This window comes from Sprattus sprattus (assembly GCF_963457725.1).
Source record: "Sprattus sprattus genome assembly, chromosome: 1".
NCBI lineage: Eukaryota > Metazoa > Chordata > Actinopteri > Clupeiformes > Clupeidae > Sprattus > Sprattus sprattus.
This window is the reverse complement of record NC_137920.1, coordinates 50794616-50813426: the sequence shown is the minus strand read 5'-3', so window position 1 is coordinate 50813426 and position 18811 is coordinate 50794616. Positions and strand designations below refer to the sequence as shown.

The 18811-nt window shown below is 39.9% G+C and overlaps 3 protein-coding genes across 4 annotated transcripts; 1 reads left to right on the top strand and 2 right to left on the bottom strand.

Annotated features, from left to right (window-relative positions):
• Positions 1-92: 92 nt before the first annotated feature.
• Positions 93-1691, top strand: emc6 (ER membrane protein complex subunit 6). Its single transcript, XM_080860753.1, has 2 exons — positions 93-276; positions 472-1691. The coding sequence occupies exon 2, from the start codon at positions 496-498 to the stop codon at positions 829-831; it is 336 nt and encodes a 111-aa protein (XP_080716879.1). The 5' UTR covers positions 93-276; positions 472-495; the 3' UTR covers positions 832-1691.
• Positions 1692-1870: 179 nt separating this feature from the next.
• On the bottom strand, positions 1871-9618 carry p2rx5 (purinergic receptor P2X, ligand-gated ion channel, 5). 2 transcript variants are annotated; one of them, XM_080860730.1, is made up of 12 exons: positions 9308-9618; positions 8288-8435; positions 6987-7058; positions 6723-6798; positions 6288-6372; positions 6125-6205; positions 5477-5618; positions 5014-5147; positions 4838-4931; positions 4684-4749; positions 4326-4408; positions 1871-3929 (listed from the first exon to the last, which is right to left on the bottom strand). In XM_080860730.1, the coding sequence occupies exons 1-12, from the start codon at positions 9439-9441 to the stop codon at positions 3761-3763; spliced, it is 1284 nt and encodes a 427-aa protein (XP_080716856.1). In that variant the 5' UTR covers positions 9442-9618; the 3' UTR covers positions 1871-3760. The 2 variants fall into 2 exon arrangements, with proteins under 2 accessions (XP_080716856.1, XP_080716857.1); XM_080860731.1 differs by lacking the exon at positions 6987-7058.
• Positions 9619-11745: 2127 nt separating this feature from the next.
• Positions 11746-14151, bottom strand: LOC308373803 (polyubiquitin). Its single transcript, XM_080849448.1, has 2 exons — positions 14082-14151; positions 11746-13471 (listed from the first exon to the last, which is right to left on the bottom strand). The coding sequence occupies exon 2, from the start codon at positions 13461-13463 to the stop codon at positions 11862-11864; it is 1602 nt and encodes a 533-aa protein (XP_080705574.1). The 5' UTR covers positions 13464-13471; positions 14082-14151; the 3' UTR covers positions 11746-11861.
• Between the last annotated feature and the right edge of the window lie 4660 nt (positions 14152-18811).

Here is an 18811-nt window from a genome sequence, read left to right as displayed (position 1 = left end):
ATCTAATATTTGATCAAATAAAGCTACTTTACGAACAATATTTCCACAGATTGTAGTAGCAACGTCCCAGAATGCTTTGCTTTAAAGATGGCAGCACAAGGAAAAGACAGATGGTCATAACGATTTAACTTGGGTTGTCTCATCAAATAAGTATTATTTTCAGCATCTATTATATTCTTTTTTCATGAGCGTCGCATCTCAATTCATACGGCGGAGTGGTTTGTATATCCACAGTTGGACATTTCCGTAAAGGAAATATCGTTTTCTATCTTCACGGTAAGATGTCACTTATGCTACGTTACATGTATCGCTAGCTAGCTAGTTGTGTTAGCCTTAGAAACATCGTATATGTATGGTGGTAAGTGAACTAACAACACGTCTCTTGAATAAGGTATTGTTTTCTTTTTTCACTGGAATCTAATCGTTTCAACGGTATCAAGTTACTTAAACGTCCCTTTCCCCTTTCGCTAGATTCGTAGTTGATTCTGTTCAATCATGGCCGCCGCACTGCTAGCCAAACGTGAGGGACCACAGTTCATCAGTGAGATAGCAGTGAGGGGCAACGCTGCTGTGCTTGACTACTGCCGGACGTCGGTCTCGGCCCTGTCCGGGGCTACAGCGGGCATCTTGGGTCTATCTGGGTTATCTGGCTTCGTCTTCTACTTACTGGCATCATTCCTTCTGTCTCTACTACTCATTCTCAAGGCAGGTCGCCGATGGAATAAATGCTTCAAATCTCGACGCTTGCTATTCACTGGAGGTCTTGTTGGAGGTCTTTTTACCTACATCTTGTTTTGGACTTTCCTGTACGGAATGGTTCATGTGTACTGAGGGGTTTACAGAGACGTTGCTAATATGTCTGGTTGATGTAAGTCTATAGATTTCACCCTTGTGTTGTATAGATCAGCAGCCACTTAATGCCTAAGGTGACATTTTAATGAATATGAATCTTCACGGAAAACTGGTATTGCACTGAATGTGATCTTTTCCATTAGTCCCAATACAGTTCATGAATGGCGTCCATAGCTCAGTTTTTGCATTGTTCATGTAATTGGCCTCATAACGTGCTTCTGCCACAGACCGTGCACAACGTCAGTCCATTTAAGTTGAAAACATTTTTATTTCGAGAAATGTTATACTCAGTAAATCTGTTCCAACGCTAATTATACATTGTCAGCTTATCTGTGAGCTACCACATGCATAATGTTTCAGGTGATTACTGTAGAATGTGTAACAGCTGGGTATTTATTTCCATCTTGTAGCTCACTGACCTAGAAGTTTTGCTTTATTATTATGGAGGATGGCCCTTTACCAATGTAATTGTTTTCATGAAATGAATAGGAGAGTAGTAGATAGCCATTCCACCCAGTTTATTAAATTATTGTTATTGATTTAGAATGAGTAATATTAACTGTAGAACAGAACACCGGACACAACAAAGTGTCAACAAACCGTCAGTCTTTGCCCTTTTTTGTCATTGTTTAACTAATAACAAATTGTAGGTTGTCCTTGTTTGTGTGCATGCGATATTACTTTTAATATGGTTAAACTGACTGCAAACATACATTCTCTTTGTAGACGCATTCAGAAAAAAAATTGTTTTCTCATGTTGAAATGAATTGTTGACATGTATGGACTGAAATAAAACACAATAATATCAGTTATATGCACATATAAAATGTGTCACCTGCAGAGTTTGGACAAATTAAAGTGACATGCACATGTGCTTGTTTCTCAGTTTATTCAGAAGCCATGTATGTTTAAAACACTCCCTGAATGACTAACCTCAGTTGTCAAAACATCTAAACTCTTCTATCAACTTTGGGTGCCCAGTCATATTCAGTGAGTGTCTCTTGCTTAAAGCAGCTGGAACACAAAACAGCCAGCCTACAATACTGTGAAAGCTGAATGGTTTACATCTGACCAACTGGAAAGCAAATCATTCAGCAATTCCTGCCCCTTTATTTTGACAACATTATTATGTGCCCAGGTAGAAGGGAAGGTAGGAACAGTTACATAAAATTTGGGCAGAAATAACAGCCATCAGCTATATAGAGATGTGTCAATGAAAATGCGCTCTACAGCTCTTCATCTGTAAGTTTATTGTAAGGTTAACCCTCTTGTATAAAAAATATGATTTAAGTACAATTAAAAATAGTACATATTTATTTCATATTTTTTAATTCATGATTTATGAGGATACTTTCCATGCAATTCTCCAGCTGATTGTGAAACAATATAATGAACTTACATTTGTTTTTCTTCACAATAGGTCTGTTCCATCAAAGACCATACATAAAAAAAAAACAGAACAATAAATAATGAACTGACATACATGGACATTTCTCTCTTCTTGCACAATTTCATAAATTAAGGTTAAACTACAAGAGATAGCAATGCTAACTAGAAATAAGACCTGGGAATACATTGTCCTATTAAACACCACACACCAACACAACATTTTGAATTGGCCTGAGCATAGCACACCTGGGGGGTATTCGTTGTATGTGGTTTGGTGGCAAATCTGGATAAGTTAACTCAAAGTAAGTGGTAAACCTAATAAAATAACCCCCATTTGTTCATTCTCCTAGCAAAACAACGTCAGAGGGCTCTTCTATTAGGAGGTTTACCACTTACTCTGAATTAACTTATCCAGGTTTGTCACTAAATCACGTACAACGAATACCCGCCCGGACACAAATGGACATATAGTATGGCTACCAAGATCTGTGTACCAACTGGACTGTAAGTCTAACGTTTGTATGCCATCAGCATATGGCTCTTTTGAAGGCTGAAATGTGACCCTCTATGATGGAAAGGTTGATTGCTTCAATGCAAACAGAAAAAAGGTGACGTATGTGATACATTTGTAAGGTTGATAGGGGATTTGCAACACACCGGTCAAGTAGGCTGCCGATAATTCAGTGCAGTAATCTGGGGTCAGGTGAAAATATTTGTAAACTTTTGTTTGAGTAACCATCATGGGTCAAAAGAAAAACATGGGGTGGGATTTTCAAAGTAAGATTGTTTTGGAAACAGTGACACAGACATCTTGAAAACTACAGGTATTTTTCAGGCACAAGGGCAATGTCTGGCATGTGTGAACACCTGTACAAGCATGTAATTTATTTGTCTTCATTGTCGATAGAGCAAGAAGCTGCCTATTGAACGTGTCAGCAAACAGCTATGGTTGTATTGAATTAGAATGGTTTTTTTTCATCATTTTTTTGCCAACTTATAACTGCTTTTCAAAAGATCTGAAACAATGTCAGAAATGATCTGAGCCTTTAACCATCCTAGTATAGACCTGAATCTCACCTTGTTGTGAGCATTTTGTATGAACAACGATGATGAAACATTTTTATCGCACTTGGCTATGGCTGCACACTAATGCAATTGTATCTGTTGTAACCAGATTACTCTGAATATAACTCAAGGCCACTTTGTGGCTAAATGTAAAGACATGCCAGTACTCTGATTGCTGTTTAAAGGAGCAAATTAACTCTTAAATTAGCACTGACTGCTACAAAGACAGACAGAATCATGTTATTCAGTGCCATCTTATGAAGGTGTTAACAGAAAATTCAAGCCATTTCCAGGATATTACTCACATTTCACTCATGAATTTGTCTCAAATTCAAATTATCTCCCAGTGACCCTACATGTGGGGATCCATCTTGGAGACTGCCTCTGCAGATTACAGCTCTTCATGCCTTGTAGAATATCCCTCATCTTCTCCATGGATCTGGGGAGTGGGAGGCTAATTTTGGGTTGTGACAGCATTCAGCTCCTGCTCTTCTGCCGGACATTTTCGGTGCCGTCTCTCTCTATGATGCGCAGTTTTACGATCTTTGTGATCTTTACGTTCTTTACGATCTTTGCGATCCTTGTGGTCTTTATGGTCTCGATGTTTTTTGTGTCCTCGACCCCTTATATGTGGGAAATAACAATTAGTAGATGTAAAATGAAGACTGGACAATTTTTTGGGTCAAAAATAAGAAAGCCTCTAGACCTACAGTGATCATCTGAATGGATGATCAGAGAAACAGCATTTCCCAATATTAGTATGCATTCTCAACATACCATACCGTTAGTCTGTTTGAGGGACATTATTGCATATGTTTACAATCTCAAATTTTTACATTTAAATTTAAAATGGTCTCTTTCAAATACCATCAAACATAGCTCTTCAGTGATACAGTTTAAAGTTAATCTGATCCGAGTTGAAATACAGGTAGGATGACTTCTTTTAGGCCTAGAAGCCTTTAATTTTCTGACAGCAAACCCTCAGAAAACAGCTCTTTTTAATTCTTAGAGCCCCTTACTTGTCAGTTTCAAATTTCTTTTCACGGAAGTATGAACTATTTGGCATCAGGTAGACTAATATCATGTCGCAAAGGAACACTCCCTGAAAAATAAGGATAAAAATGGTGATTACTGGAGAATAAACCTTTACTCAGTATCAGAATTCTTTCTTTACACATGAAACAGAATGCATTGTTATTAGAGATGGCTTACTCTTTATTATCTGTGCACAAAAACAGGACATTCAAAAGTTCAACAACAGCGAAACAATAGTGCCACTTGGAGTAGTGAGACACTTGTACAACCACAACGCACAAAGCCTACTATATTATTTATGTACGGACACATTTTTAAATAATATTGTATTTAAATACTCACAGCTCCCATTAGAGCGAGGCCTGAACCAATATTTATGACGGTTGGAATAATGCTGAATTTCCCTGCCTGTTGAAGAGGGAGCAGTGTTTAATCATCCGGGCCCACAAACCCAGAAAGTTGGTAAAGACAAGTTCAAATGTGCACTTCCCCATACCTGTCCATTAACCATGATGTCAATCCGAATCCCAAATACTTTGTACAGGGTACGATAGGTGTCCCCACTTCCATCTTTGTAATACTGGGTGTATCTAAAAACATCATTTTGTCTCAGCAGATTTTAAAATGAATCACATGCGACAAGGAAAGGTTTTATGGTTCTCATCACAATACCTGAAATTGTAACCTGATGTGCCAGAGCTGTCTGCGTGACCATCCAGACGAGCAAAGCTGTACTGAGGGTTGCACAAGGAGTTATCTTTGTCAAGATCACAGTTCCACTCAATCACAACTCCGACTGACCCACCCTGGAAGAACAGGCAATAAACAGACATTTATTGGAATATTAACGTTTACACTTACTGTATGATTACATCCTCATTTTAGTCTACATTCTTGTTTTGTACGTTATACGACTGATAGTAAATAGTGGTTCAATCTGGCTTGAGTTAAGCTAAATGTTTTATAAGAGCCAGTAAGAATCAGTATAGAGAATGAACCTGATACCATGCATGTTTCCTAGGAGCACTATTAGGTATCTCTGGGTGCTGGTATGAGAAATCCAATCAAGAGACTATTATGCCCTGAGGCAGATAATGATCCTCCTGTTTTATTCAATAAAGCAAAGACCACTTGCCAACACAGCCATTTCCTCGAAGGTGTGTCCAGTCCAACTCACAAGGTCACCAAGACGAAAAATGGGGCAGTAAGGATTGTGATCCTCATCATACGTACAATTTTTAAGATATGTGCTATTCCCAGTATTCAGGACATTGGACCTAGAAAGGCAGAGGTTTGTAAGAAATAGTCTCAAGACCCTGTCACAGACTACCATATACAGTATGGCATCACACGTGTTTTCAGATTACCCTGCCTGAAGGGGGTGCACTGACTAAATACTTTAAAAATACAATTTCATATAAGCATAATTCAGAAGAAATGTCCAAAGCTGCAATATTGTATCTCTCTGGGTTTTGCCAGCCTTGAGCTATGGTTCCAGCTGGTGAAGTCAGACAACAGCCCTGCTGAAATCGGAGAACTTGAGCCCTTCCTGCTGACACCTGTCATGACCAGCACAAAGTCTGCTGTCATAGATCTCTCGGATGACAGACCTTGCAGTCTGACAAACCAGTAAACTCTGACCGAGTACAGAAATGGTGTGAGACAGTTAACTGTCAAGATATTAAGGGGGAGTAGGGTACTTTTGAGCTAAGAATTCTAAAACACGTAGTGACCTTTACAGACCACTATAAAATCCAAACACGGTCCATGTAGGAAAACTCACTTGGAGAATTCAAATTTAGGAAAACGGATGAAGTTCTTGATGTAGACTGTGAAGTTTTCAGCTCTACTCAGCAAGGCCTCTCTGTTAAAGAAGATAAAAGGCTGATAAATTGTGGAAGATGACCAAGTTAGAAAAGTTCTCTCTTTCCCTCCCTTTCTCTCACGTGGGTTTGAAACTATTCTCCACAGGACACCATCCATAGATCTCACAGGTACCAGTAGTGTTTTCGCAGCGCCCAGTCTTAAGACCTGTTGAAATAACATGGGCAATCAACTGTGTTTCCACCTGCTCTTCTTGAGGTTTCACTGATGCAGCACCGTGTATTGCACATAATCATTTGCCAGTATTGGTTGACTAATCTACAACTAGTGTAGCCAAAGGTCCGCCATTCACACAAAACATGAAGTTAAGTGTGGTGGAGCTCTCTCAATATGAGATAAAATCATTAATATCCTTCACAGTATTAACAGTGGCTAGCTACAGTGAAAATGGTTAACAGGTCCCATGATACAACTTCAAAGCAAACCTTTCAATTTCATTAATGAGGATCTTATCAACAGTATTTTACAGATGATCATATTTTAAGGGAAGGTCTTACCATGGCCAGCACTGACAATTTCCCCTTCAGGGCAATCTTCATCCTGCTCACATTGACCATCGGGCACCCTATGACTCTGGTGAACAAATAATGTCAAATATCTCCACCTGTTATGTTTTCTTATCTTCTTGTGAATTGTTTGTTGTAGATCAGCAGTACATGTCAAACAGGAGGTTAATCTACCTTCAAAATACCTCTTTGACCAAGGACTGTATTTGACTAATATCTTATATGAGCATTGCCAAGCTGTAGGTAATTTCATACCTCAGGGCAGAGACCCAATCTCTGGTTTGGGGTTTCTATGTAATTGGTTACAATGAAGAACACTTGATCACCCTGAAAAGAAAAGTACAGAATACATAATAATGCTTGGTTAATTTAAAATTATTACACTATCATTCTCATCATTCTCCATAGTTTAACTTTAGTCTGGATATTCAGAAATTGTGGAATTTACGGATAAACACTGAGGTCAGGGAGATACTTTTGGGACTTGGGGTAGTTATAATATGCAGTAGAGGCAATGTCGTGTTCATCTGATATGGTGTCCTGCAGTCTAAACCAAAGAGAAAGAATAAATGTTCAATAAAGAGACAATGCTTCACTGTGAATAACACAAGGCTGTGAATTATTTTACGGATGTGTTTCATCCAAATGAATCTCTATATTTAATATGAAATAGTTCATTACAATGGTGAGACGTTTAAAAAAAAAAAAAAAATTCATCCCTTCATCTTTCTGGATCTGGATGTCAACTGTATTTATTATTATGCAGACTAATAATAGTCATAGCCCCAGTCATAACTATCATTGACACATATAAAGTAAAGGTAAATGTCAGGTATTTAGCAGACGCTTTTATCCAAAGTGACTTAAACACAACCTGCAGCGATTGGGAATTGAGCACAGATGCTGACCACTTCAGCACCACACCTCAAACATATGGGTCCCTCATTATAGAAGCAGAGGACTTATGTCTGATGCTTTTTGACAGGATGACATCTTTGTATGTGTGGCCAGATAATTTCTAGGGTTTGTCTTTTCTTCAAATCATGCTGTTCAGTTAAGAAGAGTGCACTGATTGGTTAATCGCTCTTAATTGTGAGTGAGGCCATGTATCTCTGAGTGTACTCAAGTAAAATGTGTGAATAAATGCACAAACAAGCCTCAAATAAGGTCTTAAAACTAACAGCTGAATTTCAATCATCTTTTTGCTCCCCGGGAAAGTGATCTGAGATATAGTGTGGCAGTCTGAGCCAGCACCATCAATAATCGGACCCTGATCTCTGATGTAATCCCTGCCATAGGTGAAATACAACTTTGTTTCTCCACTTCCATAGGCCAATATTCTCATGGGAAGATTGTTGAGCTAAGGCATTGGATTTCATCCCAAGTTCTACTATAGTCCATAAGTACTCTTATGGCTGCATTCCATTGGATCTTAAGACAAGGTCAGTAATAGTGCAATTTTAAAAATGTATTCTGCAGCATTGTATAGGCTAGTGATTAAGGTTCAGCACTATTAACACATTTGTACCGATGGCATTTTTCTCTGAAATATGTACCTGTGGGGGGATGACATAATCCTCTGGTCCCCAGATCTGCGGTCCTGATGTGCTGTTGATCAGAGTCACTCCCTTTAATTTTGTTAAGACAGAACTCTGAACTGCTCCATCTTTCTCCTGGTAGCCTTTTTTCCACAGGAAGACCCACCTATGGACAGTGTATGCAAAGCATTCATTCAGCAAGGACACAAATAGTTTTTGGAGGAGGAGACATTTGAGCATCATATTAACTGCTCACATTATCAGTATTTAAATAGAATAAGCAGACTGGTACGTTTATGAAGTGTTAGAGCCAGTGGACCTATTTATGGAACGTAAAAATGCTTTCTTAAGTCAGTCAGTAGCCTACCAACTAAAGCTAAGCAACTTTTCCGATTTTAGAGTAGCCTGAAGAAAAAGAAGTCAGAGTAAAACTGTCCTGTTAGAAACTTTCTGAACACAGAGAATGCTATGCTTTAAGCGGCTGTTCATATTTAACGTGCTGAAGGGCAGTTCTCAAACTTCTCTAATCGACCATTGCAACTCCAAACAGAAAATATGATAGTTATGATATCGCCCATATTTATTTCCAGCTAATGCGTCGATTTCTAACTTCTAATACTTGTCCTATAAATCTGTAGGCTATCATATTTCGACCGCACATTGTCGGCATACGAAAATGGGCAAAAAAAAACTAAAGAAAGATAGATAACAAACTAACACACAAAATACGAGAATATGTTCAAATGCCATGATAGGTGTACGGATCCACAAAGTGTGGGAAATACTTTAACCAAGTTAAACTTCCTTTATACTTAGTTGTGCCCTATTAATAGACTGCGAGTTATTTCAGTCATATGAATTCGCCTGCTTTAAGTCTTGAATTTCACCTCTATCTTTATAAACTACTTTTTGCTTTTCATTGTTTGAAGGCAAACTATTAGGTAAACTTACAGAATAGTCTAGATGATAACATATGTTTGAAAGAAAAACAAAGTTGCCATGGTTCAACTCACGTAATGAACATGGTTCAAAGCTTACCCAATAAGGTATCCAATGACTGATAACTGAAAGAGTCGGAACAAAATCCCTACTTTCTTGTTTTTAGCGATGACAAACTTCTCAGTTTTGTAATCCAAAAGGGTCCATGCGAAACCTGAACATGCACCAGCCATGTCCGCGCACTGGACACACTGCACGGTCACCTCTGCAGTCTGCACAGTGGTGGATGGAATGAATAAGCCGCTCCACACACGCACGAAGTATGCCCAAACTTTTTTAGTAATCCTATAGTGTTTCGGGGGAAAATGCAAATACTATGCAAAGTCTATGCAAATTCCAAAGACTGGTCAATACATTACTTTGTTTTATATTTTAATTAGACCACAATTCAGCCGCATTATTGCAGCGTCTTCGTGTGCAGTTAGCAACACATGTCTGACCCGGAACTTTTAGCTAATAAAACAAAATTAATCACATAGAGCATGCCCTAAATTCTGAGTTCCTCCAATAAGGCGATAAGAAATTGATAATGGGCGTGCTCAAACTTAGGGGCATGATCAGTGCTTGCAGCCTATCCAAACTTTTGTGCTTTGGAGCTCCAGATTTAGACAGATGAAAAACTATTCACAAATAATAGCCTATAGAGGTGCCACTTAGTGACCAAAACCTGTAAGTGGTAAGTAAATGTCACCCTGTGTCCAAGGGATTTGAAAGTGCAAAATTCACACAGGTCATTTTCAAAATGTGCTAATAGCGCTTTGATCTGTAATTAATTCCTTTGCACATTTCTCTGATGTCTTGTCTATGCCGTTCAAGGGTAAAGTTTAAATAGGCCTGAATTGAAGACCGTTTTGTGAATATTGCGCTTTGCAGAAGTTGTGGCAGAGGGGTGAGTGACAAACCGTTCGTAACTGTTTAAATAGAAGGAACATAATAGTCCAGGCAAAATAGCCCATTTTGGAGCCAAAAATAGAATTAATTGTAAAACAAATTTTTCCAGCATAGATCATTTCTATGAGGTGTAAAGAACAACATACTAAAAGTCCTAAGAAATCCTTCTTGAGGAACTATGTTTAATTCTCATCAATCTGAGATGTGTGCTAATAATGCATGGCAAAAATACACCTCAAAAACGTTATTTTTTCCTTTACTCCTATCAAAATAAAACTTTGCACAAAGAAAGTACCCATGAACATTTAAAAAATGTGAATTACAAGTTTCTTTGAAAATTATTTTGAATATGCAAATGAGCTATACACTTATCGAATATGCCCAAAATACACCCAATAGGCTTAATCGTTTCCTTTACTCCTACCACAATAAAACTTTACGTAGTAAAAGTATACATAAAAAGTAACTTTTTTTGTATTACAAGTTTCTTTTGAAATGAATTTGAATATGCACATGAGCGTCACACTTATTGAATATTCCTGATTGCATAGGCAGAAACACAATACCCCTGGCAGGTACTACCAAGCCAGGCAGTTTTCAGGTTAGAGGCCAAACTAAAAGCAACATTGCCATCTCCCATTGGGAGTAGGATGATAGGATGAAGATTGGGCAGATGTATTTGTCATACATATGAATGGTGTTTCTCCATATGGACATATTCAATTGTGGAGCTCATGTGCATATTCAAATTAATTTCAAAAGAAACTTGTAATACAAAATGTTTTACTTTTCATGGTTACTTTCATTGTGTAAAGTTTCATTTTGATTGGAGTAAAGGAAAAAATTACATTTTTGAGGCATATTTTTACCATGCATTATTAGCACACATCTCAGATTGATGAGAATTAAACCTATTTCCTCAAGTATTTTACTTTTACTATGTTGTTCTGGACAAGTCATAGAAATAATTTATTTTAAAATTATTTTATAATTAGTCTGTCGTAAGCTATTTTGCGTGGACTATAAAGCAAGTCAAATTACTCCCCCAACGTGTGAATACTTCATTTCATTCGGTCATTCACATCAGTACCTGACCTCATAAATGCTTTACAGAATGAATGGGCACTAATTCCCACAGAAAACACTCCAAAATGTTGTAGAAAGCCTTCCAGAGGGGAAGCCATTTTAGATGCAAAAGGGGGACCAACCCCATATTAAAAAGTACATGTAGTCGAGGAAAATGTCAATACAGTGCCTGTTTGTGTAATGGTCATGTGTACTGCTACTTTTGTTCATATAGTGTATGTAGGCCAGGACATCATGGACCACTTTGTCACAAATTTAATTGTGTTTGATCAAGTCAAATACTTTTAATGATTAGAAAATAAATAATTATTGTACAGCTATACCTTTTACATAGCTGATTCGTGGTACAGCGCTCCTGGCTATTTACTCAAACGTAAAATTTCATACCAAGTAATATAGATGTGCTCTTCGGTAAGTATTCCAAATTCATGAAATGCTCCACAAAAACATTGTAGAGCTTCATATTTAATACATGGTGCCCTTCAGGGAGACAGAGTCAGTTATAACTTCAAATGCTTTTATTGAGTCAACAGGGACAATAAAAAAAATTGGATTTAAAACAGCAAAATTAAATATCAAAAGGGATGGGATGGGATTGGGGATTGAATGGCAACAATTACAAGCCCCCTCTAAGGCGCAGGACCAGGTGGAGAGTAGACTCTTTCTGGATGTTGTAGTCGGACAGGGTGCGGCCATCTTCCAGCTGCTTGCCGGCGAAGATCAACCTCTGCTGGTCTGGGGGAATGCCTTCTTTGTCCTGGATCTTAGCCTTGACGTTCTCAATGGTGTCGCTTGCCTCCACCTCAAGGGTGATGGTCTTCCCTGTGAGGGTTTTCACAAAGATCTGCATGCCTCCCCTCAGACGCAGGACCAGGTGGAGAGTGGACTCTTTCTGGATGTTGTAGTCAGACAGGGTGCGGCCATCTTCCAGCTGCTTGCCGGCGAAGATCAACCTCTGCTGGTCTGGGGGAATGCCTTCTTTGTCCTGGATCTTAGCCTTGACGTTCTCAATGGTGTCGCTTGCCTCCACCTCAAGGGTGATGGTCTTCCCTGTGAGGGTCTTCACAAAGATCTGCATGCCTCCCCTCAGACGCAGGACCAGGTGGAGAGTGGACTCTTTCTGGATGTTGTAGTCGGACAGGGTGCGGCCATCTTCCAGCTGCTTGCCGGCGAAGATCAACCTCTGCTGGTCTGGGGGAATGCCTTCTTTGTCCTGGATCTTAGCCTTGACGTTCTCAATGGTGTCGCTTGCCTCCACCTCAAGGGTGATGGTCTTCCCTGTGAGGGTCTTCACAAAGATCTGCATGCCTCCCCTCAGACGCAGGACCAGGTGGAGAGTGGACTCTTTCTGGATGTTGTAGTCGGACAGGGTGCGGCCATCTTCCAGCTGCTTGCCGGCGAAGATCAACCTCTGCTGGTCTGGGGGAATGCCTTCTTTGTCCTGGATCTTAGCCTTGACGTTCTCAATGGTGTCGCTTGCCTCCACCTCAAGGGTGATGGTCTTCCCTGTGAGGGTCTTCACAAAGATCTGCATGCCTCCCCTCAGACGCAGGACCAGGTGGAGAGTGGACTCTTTCTGGATGTTGTAGTCGGACAGGGTGCGGCCATCTTCCAGCTGCTTGCCGGCGAAGATCAACCTCTGCTGGTCTGGGGGAATGCCTTCTTTGTCCTGGATCTTAGCCTTGACGTTCTCAATGGTGTCGCTTGCCTCCACCTCAAGGGTGATGGTCTTCCCTGTGAGGGTCTTCACAAAGATCTGCATGCCTCCCCTCAGACGCAGGACCAGGTGGAGAGTGGACTCTTTCTGGATGTTGTAGTCGGACAGGGTGCGGCCATCTTCCAGCTGCTTGCCGGCGAAGATCAACCTCTGCTGGTCTGGGGGAATGCCTTCTTTGTCCTGGATCTTAGCCTTGACGTTCTCAATGGTGTCGCTTGCCTCCACCTCAAGGGTGATGGTCTTCCCTGTGAGGGTCTTCACAAAGATCTGCATGCCTCCCCTCAGACGCAGGACCAGGTGGAGAGTGGACTCTTTCTGGATGTTGTAGTCGGACAGGGTGCGGCCATCTTCCAGCTGCTTGCCGGCGAAGATCAACCTCTGCTGGTCTGGGGGAATGCCTTCTTTGTCCTGGATCTTAGCCTTGACGTTCTCAATGGTGTCGCTTGCCTCCACCTCAAGGGTGATGGTCTTCCCCGTGAGGGTCTTCACAAAGATCTGCATCTTTCAATCTAAAAAAAAAAAAAGAAAGAAAAAAAGGAGAAAAATATATATTTCCATTACATCCTTAATTCGCACCGGTGAGTAACAAATTATTTTTTAAATACTGTACATGAAACGGTAAGAATTACATTTCGATTATAATACATAATTGTACATCAATATTATTATAACAATTCGTTACATTAGGATTAGAAACGAGTGAAACTAGATTCACAACAAGCTTAGTTAAATCGACCGAGTCGGATTACGAAACACGGCAGCCATAGACGATTTGACGCCATTTTAAGACATCCGGGTTCTTTGTTCCGACTCCAGTTTCTATAGTGAATCAGCAAAACTGACATTGAAAGACAACGTAACCTTAACAACTTGGGGGACGACTTTTTCATTAAAAGAACAATTACTACATCGTGTATCACACGCTTGTCGATTAGAACAACGATCGGTCACAAAAGTAACTACATTATCTCTACTATCTTTTGAACCAACGTAACGTTAGCCACTAGCCTACGTTGCATCGGAAAAGTGACGATTAAAAAACCCTTTACACGAAGACACAGACAGAGAACTAAATTCCCTTCAACAGTAGGTTGTATATTGTGATAAAAAAATACTTACTTTTCAAATAAAACAGAGATACGCCTTTTTCTTGTATGTTCTCTTCTGTTCGCTGTAGTTCTTCAGGAAAATCTAATACCTTGTCGAAAGACTACTGTATTTATACAAAAGAGGCTTTGTGACGTGTACAGGCGTCATACCATTGTATGCTTCCGCTGATAAAAACTAGTCCCTAGTTCTATAGCGTCTGTTTTGCATCAAAATGCGTGTGAACCTACATATAAAATGTCCCAAACTCAAAATGGTCTCTTTTATAAGAAACGATAGCTAGATATTTGCAGTTCCTATCGAATACATACTTTTGCGGAATGATACATGTTGTTATACCGGGAAGAACATAGAAAATGCTAGAAAGGCTGAGAAACTAGAGCTACGCCTTCTTTGGTGATTGGATAGTGAAGTTGTTTGTATCGGTTGCCATTGGTTAACCATAACAGCAATCTCAAGGTGTGAAGCAAGGGCGGACAACAGTTTTGGTGTTGAGCAATCTCAGACTGGGCTATTCTATCTCAAATGTTTCGCGTTTGCAAATGTTACAGGCTACATTAGTGTCTGAACAACTATGCAATGTGTAGAGTTATACATGTTCAGACCATTATTTACAGTAGGCCGCTACGGTTAATGAGCCTCGACTCTACTATATAAGCCTAAACTTCTTTCTCAGGTTTCCATTTGGTTTGTATTAAAATGCAAGGTTGCTAAAGAGAACAAGTAAAATGTCGCACATGACCGTGGTCACGTTTTAGAACGCAAAGCACAGCACGAGACAGAAAGAAATCCAAACACAGGCAGTGCTGTGTTGCCAGATGGGGTGTCTACTGAAATGTAGGTCAGGCCAAAAGAAAGCTGACACCATATCCCTTGGTGTTCTGTGATTGAAAGTAAGCTAATTATCAAGTGGCATGTAGAGCACAAATGTCAGAGCCTAACACAATTCAGCATCTAACAGGTAATGATAATAAAAAAGCAAATACTGTTTTGTCCTGGATAAGTTTCATCATGGTAGGCCTATAGAACTTGGATAGGCTGTCAAATGTATTGTTTCTTCGGCCACTTTTACCATGGAGCATAACTCAAAATTATTTTCAGTTGAGGGTAGCCTTGGTCTATCTGTTGTTATTTAGATTCACTCTTAGAAAATGGCTGTTTTAGTTTTACCAGCCAAGTGAGCTATTCCAAATTACAATGGCCACAAGAGGTCACGTTTTAGAACGCAAAGCACAGCACGAGACAGAAAGAAATCCAAACACAGGCAGTGCTGTGTTGCCAGATGGGGTGTCTACTGAAATGTAGGTCAGGCCAAAAGAAAGCTGACACCATATCCCTTGGTGTTCTGTGATTGAAAGTAAGCTAATTATCAAGTGGCATGTAGAGCACAAATGTCAGAGCCTAACACAATTCAGCATCTAACAGGTAATGATAATAAAAAAGCAAATACTGTTTTGTCCTGGATAAGTTTCATCATGGTAGGCCTATAGAACTTGGATAGGCTGTCAAATGTATTGTTTCTTCGGCCACTTTTACCATGGAGCATAACTCAAAATCATTTTCAGTTCAGGGTAGCCTTGGTCTATCTGTTGTTATTTAGATTCACTCTTAGAAAATGGCTGTTTTAGTTTTACCAGCCAAGTGAGCTATTCCAAATTACAATGGCCACAAGAGATCTGTTTTCATAAACTGAACTGAATGTTTTTCCAGAACAGAGCATCATTCACCTTGGTGAAATGATCATGTTAAAACAAAATGTTTCATATGTGTAAACTAAAGCAATCAATTGTTATCTCTTTGCCTCAAAGGTTTGCCTACAGCGGGTAACCATTGTCATTTTGTAGGCAAACCTTTGAGGCAAATAGATTACAATTGATTACTAGTTTACACATAATTATGAAACATTTTGCTTTAACATGATCATTGTTACCGTTAGCCTACATCGTCTTCATCTAAGTTTCAGGATTTACGAAAGTTTTTTTGGCAACAAGGATTGCCTTACAAAGATAAAATAACAAAAAAAAATATAGCTGCAAGCAGCGATGGCGGTTTCCTCCTCCAGACATTGCGAACCAGGGAAAAATGTATTTTTGTGACAATTTGTCATTGTATAGAAAGATCCATGCTGCAGACTTGCCAATGGGATATTACATTTCAAATGCATTACTTTGAAGATCCTCAAGGGCCATGGCTTCAAGCTAAGAGTGAGAAGGGGTGTGGTCATATCTACATTTCCTTTAATGTTGTGTGTGTGTGCTTGCACGTGTCAAAGGAGCCTGTCAGTGTGTGTGTGTGTGTGTGTGTGTGTGTGTGTGTGTGTGTGTGTGTGTGTGAGAGAGAGAATCTGGAGCACACACGCGCAAAGGAGCAGAGAGAGAGAGTCCTTCTACTGAAAATCACCCTAGAAATTAGCCAAGCATGCCTATTTCAAATATTCACCAAAAATCTACTTTTCATCTTACAGTCAATTTTTTTTCAGATTTGTGTTCTAAACATTCTCAAGTGTCTTCACATGAACTTGTGATTCAATCAGAGTATCGCTTTTTGACCTGTTGATGTGTAAAGCATTGTTTAAGCGTTAACAATTTATCCAATTTGCTTTATATCAATCATTTTTGAAGATATGAAGTTGCCTTTGAACATGGCAACATGTTGTAGTGTCTGCCAGTGACATATCAAGTTTGGTGTTGATTTGTCAAAGATTTGCCAAGATATGACTTCACTTCCTGTTTGGCGACTTTTCTGCTGAATTTGAGTTGCTGTACCGGACAAACGGTTGTGAGGATAAAAATTCTGTTGATAACTTTTGTGAGGCTAGGTCTGAAGGTCATCTCTGGTGATTTTGATGAAGATTTGCCAAAAATTGTAGGAGGAGTAGGCTTTCAAAGGTTTTTGATAAAACCGGAAATAGCGGAAAACCTATATAACCGGAAATGGACGACATGGGGTGGGTTAAATTCGTCTTGATCCAGGGAATCCATGGGTACCTCATTTTTGAAAATCGGTCATATGGTTCAAAAGTTGCGTGTGTTACAAAAGTCCAACTTTGACCTGTTGGTGGCGCTAGAGTGGTGTCATGAGAGCCATGAAACTTGGTGTGAAGGAAGAAGGGACTGTCCTTAATGAGTGTGCCAAATTTCACAAAAAGTTACCATATGGTTCTAGGGGCTGCCATTGACTCCCATGGTACTAACATAATAATAAGAAAGCCTACAAATATAGCTGCAAGCAGCGATGGCGGTTTCCTCCTTCAAACATTGCGAACCAGGCAGTGATAAAGCATGGTCTTTAGAAAGTCCGTGCCAATTTTGGTGAAGATCGGATCAAATTTGCGACCTGTGCAAACTTTTTAGTGTTTTGGATTAAATTAAGGTCAAAGGTCACCAAATGTATTGATTGTCCCCCAGATGGGGTCAGCAGTCCATGTACCAAGTTTGGTTTTGATACATTACAAGGTTGCCGAGACATGAGCTCACTTCCTGTTTGGCGGCTTCGCCGCCTAATTCGATTGGCTGCTACTGGCGAACGCTTTCATCAATTGTTCCATAAACTAATGCAGTTATAAGGCATTGTCTACTGATGGTCTGCGCCAATTTTGGTGAAGATCAGATCAAATTTGTGACCTGTGTTTGCTTTTTAGTGTTTTTGACTAAATTCAATATGGCGCCCTGATCAATTATGATAATGTCACATATTTGCATGTGTCAACCTAAAGACCTCCAAGAGCATGAGTAGATCCCACTAGTAAGTTGAAATTCCAAACACGTCAACAGCTACAGGCCAAAATGCATTTTTTGTAATTACAGCGCCACCTAGAGGTCAAAGGTCACCAAATTTCTTAAGCGTCTTCCTGATGAGGTAAGCGGTCCATGTAGTAAGTTTGGTCTTGATACATCAAATCGTTGCTGAGATATGAGCCCACGTCCTGTCTGGCGTCTTCGTCGCAAACTTTGATTGGCTGTCACGGGCGAACGGTTTTAGTTGCGAAGATGTAATCCAATAACTTTTGTGAGGCTTGGTCTGAAGATGATTTGTGTCAAGTTTGGTGTTGATCGGACAAAAATTGTGACCCGTGAAACTTTTTGAAGGTTTTTGATAAAATCCAAAATGGCGGAAAATCCATCATGGCGGAAAATGACGTCATAGGGTGCGTTGAACTCGTGCAGGTCCAAGGATTCCAAGGATGCCTCATTTTTGAAAATCGGGCCAACGGGTCAAAAGTTACGTGTGTGAACGTACGGCCAACTTTGACCTGTTGGTGGCGCTAGAGCGCTACTTCTGCCTACATGAAACTTGGTGAAATGAATCATGGGACTGTCCCCAATCAGTGTGCCAAATTTCACAAAAAGTTACCATATGGTTCTAGGGGCTGCCATTGACTTCCATTGCAGCAACATAAGAAAGCCTACAATAACAATAGGTTACCTCCTACCGGAGGAAACCTAATAACAATAGGTTACCTCCTACCGGAGGAAACCTAATAACAATAGCCTCCTACCGGAGGAAACCTAAAAACGTCCAAAAAGTTCTTCTCATTTTCATTAATCAGTTCTAGTTTATACAAGGTGGGGTTTTCTTTTTTTAGGTCACTGAAATGCCCTTCGCTTCAGAACGTGCCAGATTTCCATGTGACACCGGTATGATATGCCACGTCACTCTCAGTCTCTGGGTGTGCCTCGGACTGTATGCGAAAGACAGACTCCTGTATTTGACCAACTTGTTAACAGTTTTCCTTCAGTTCG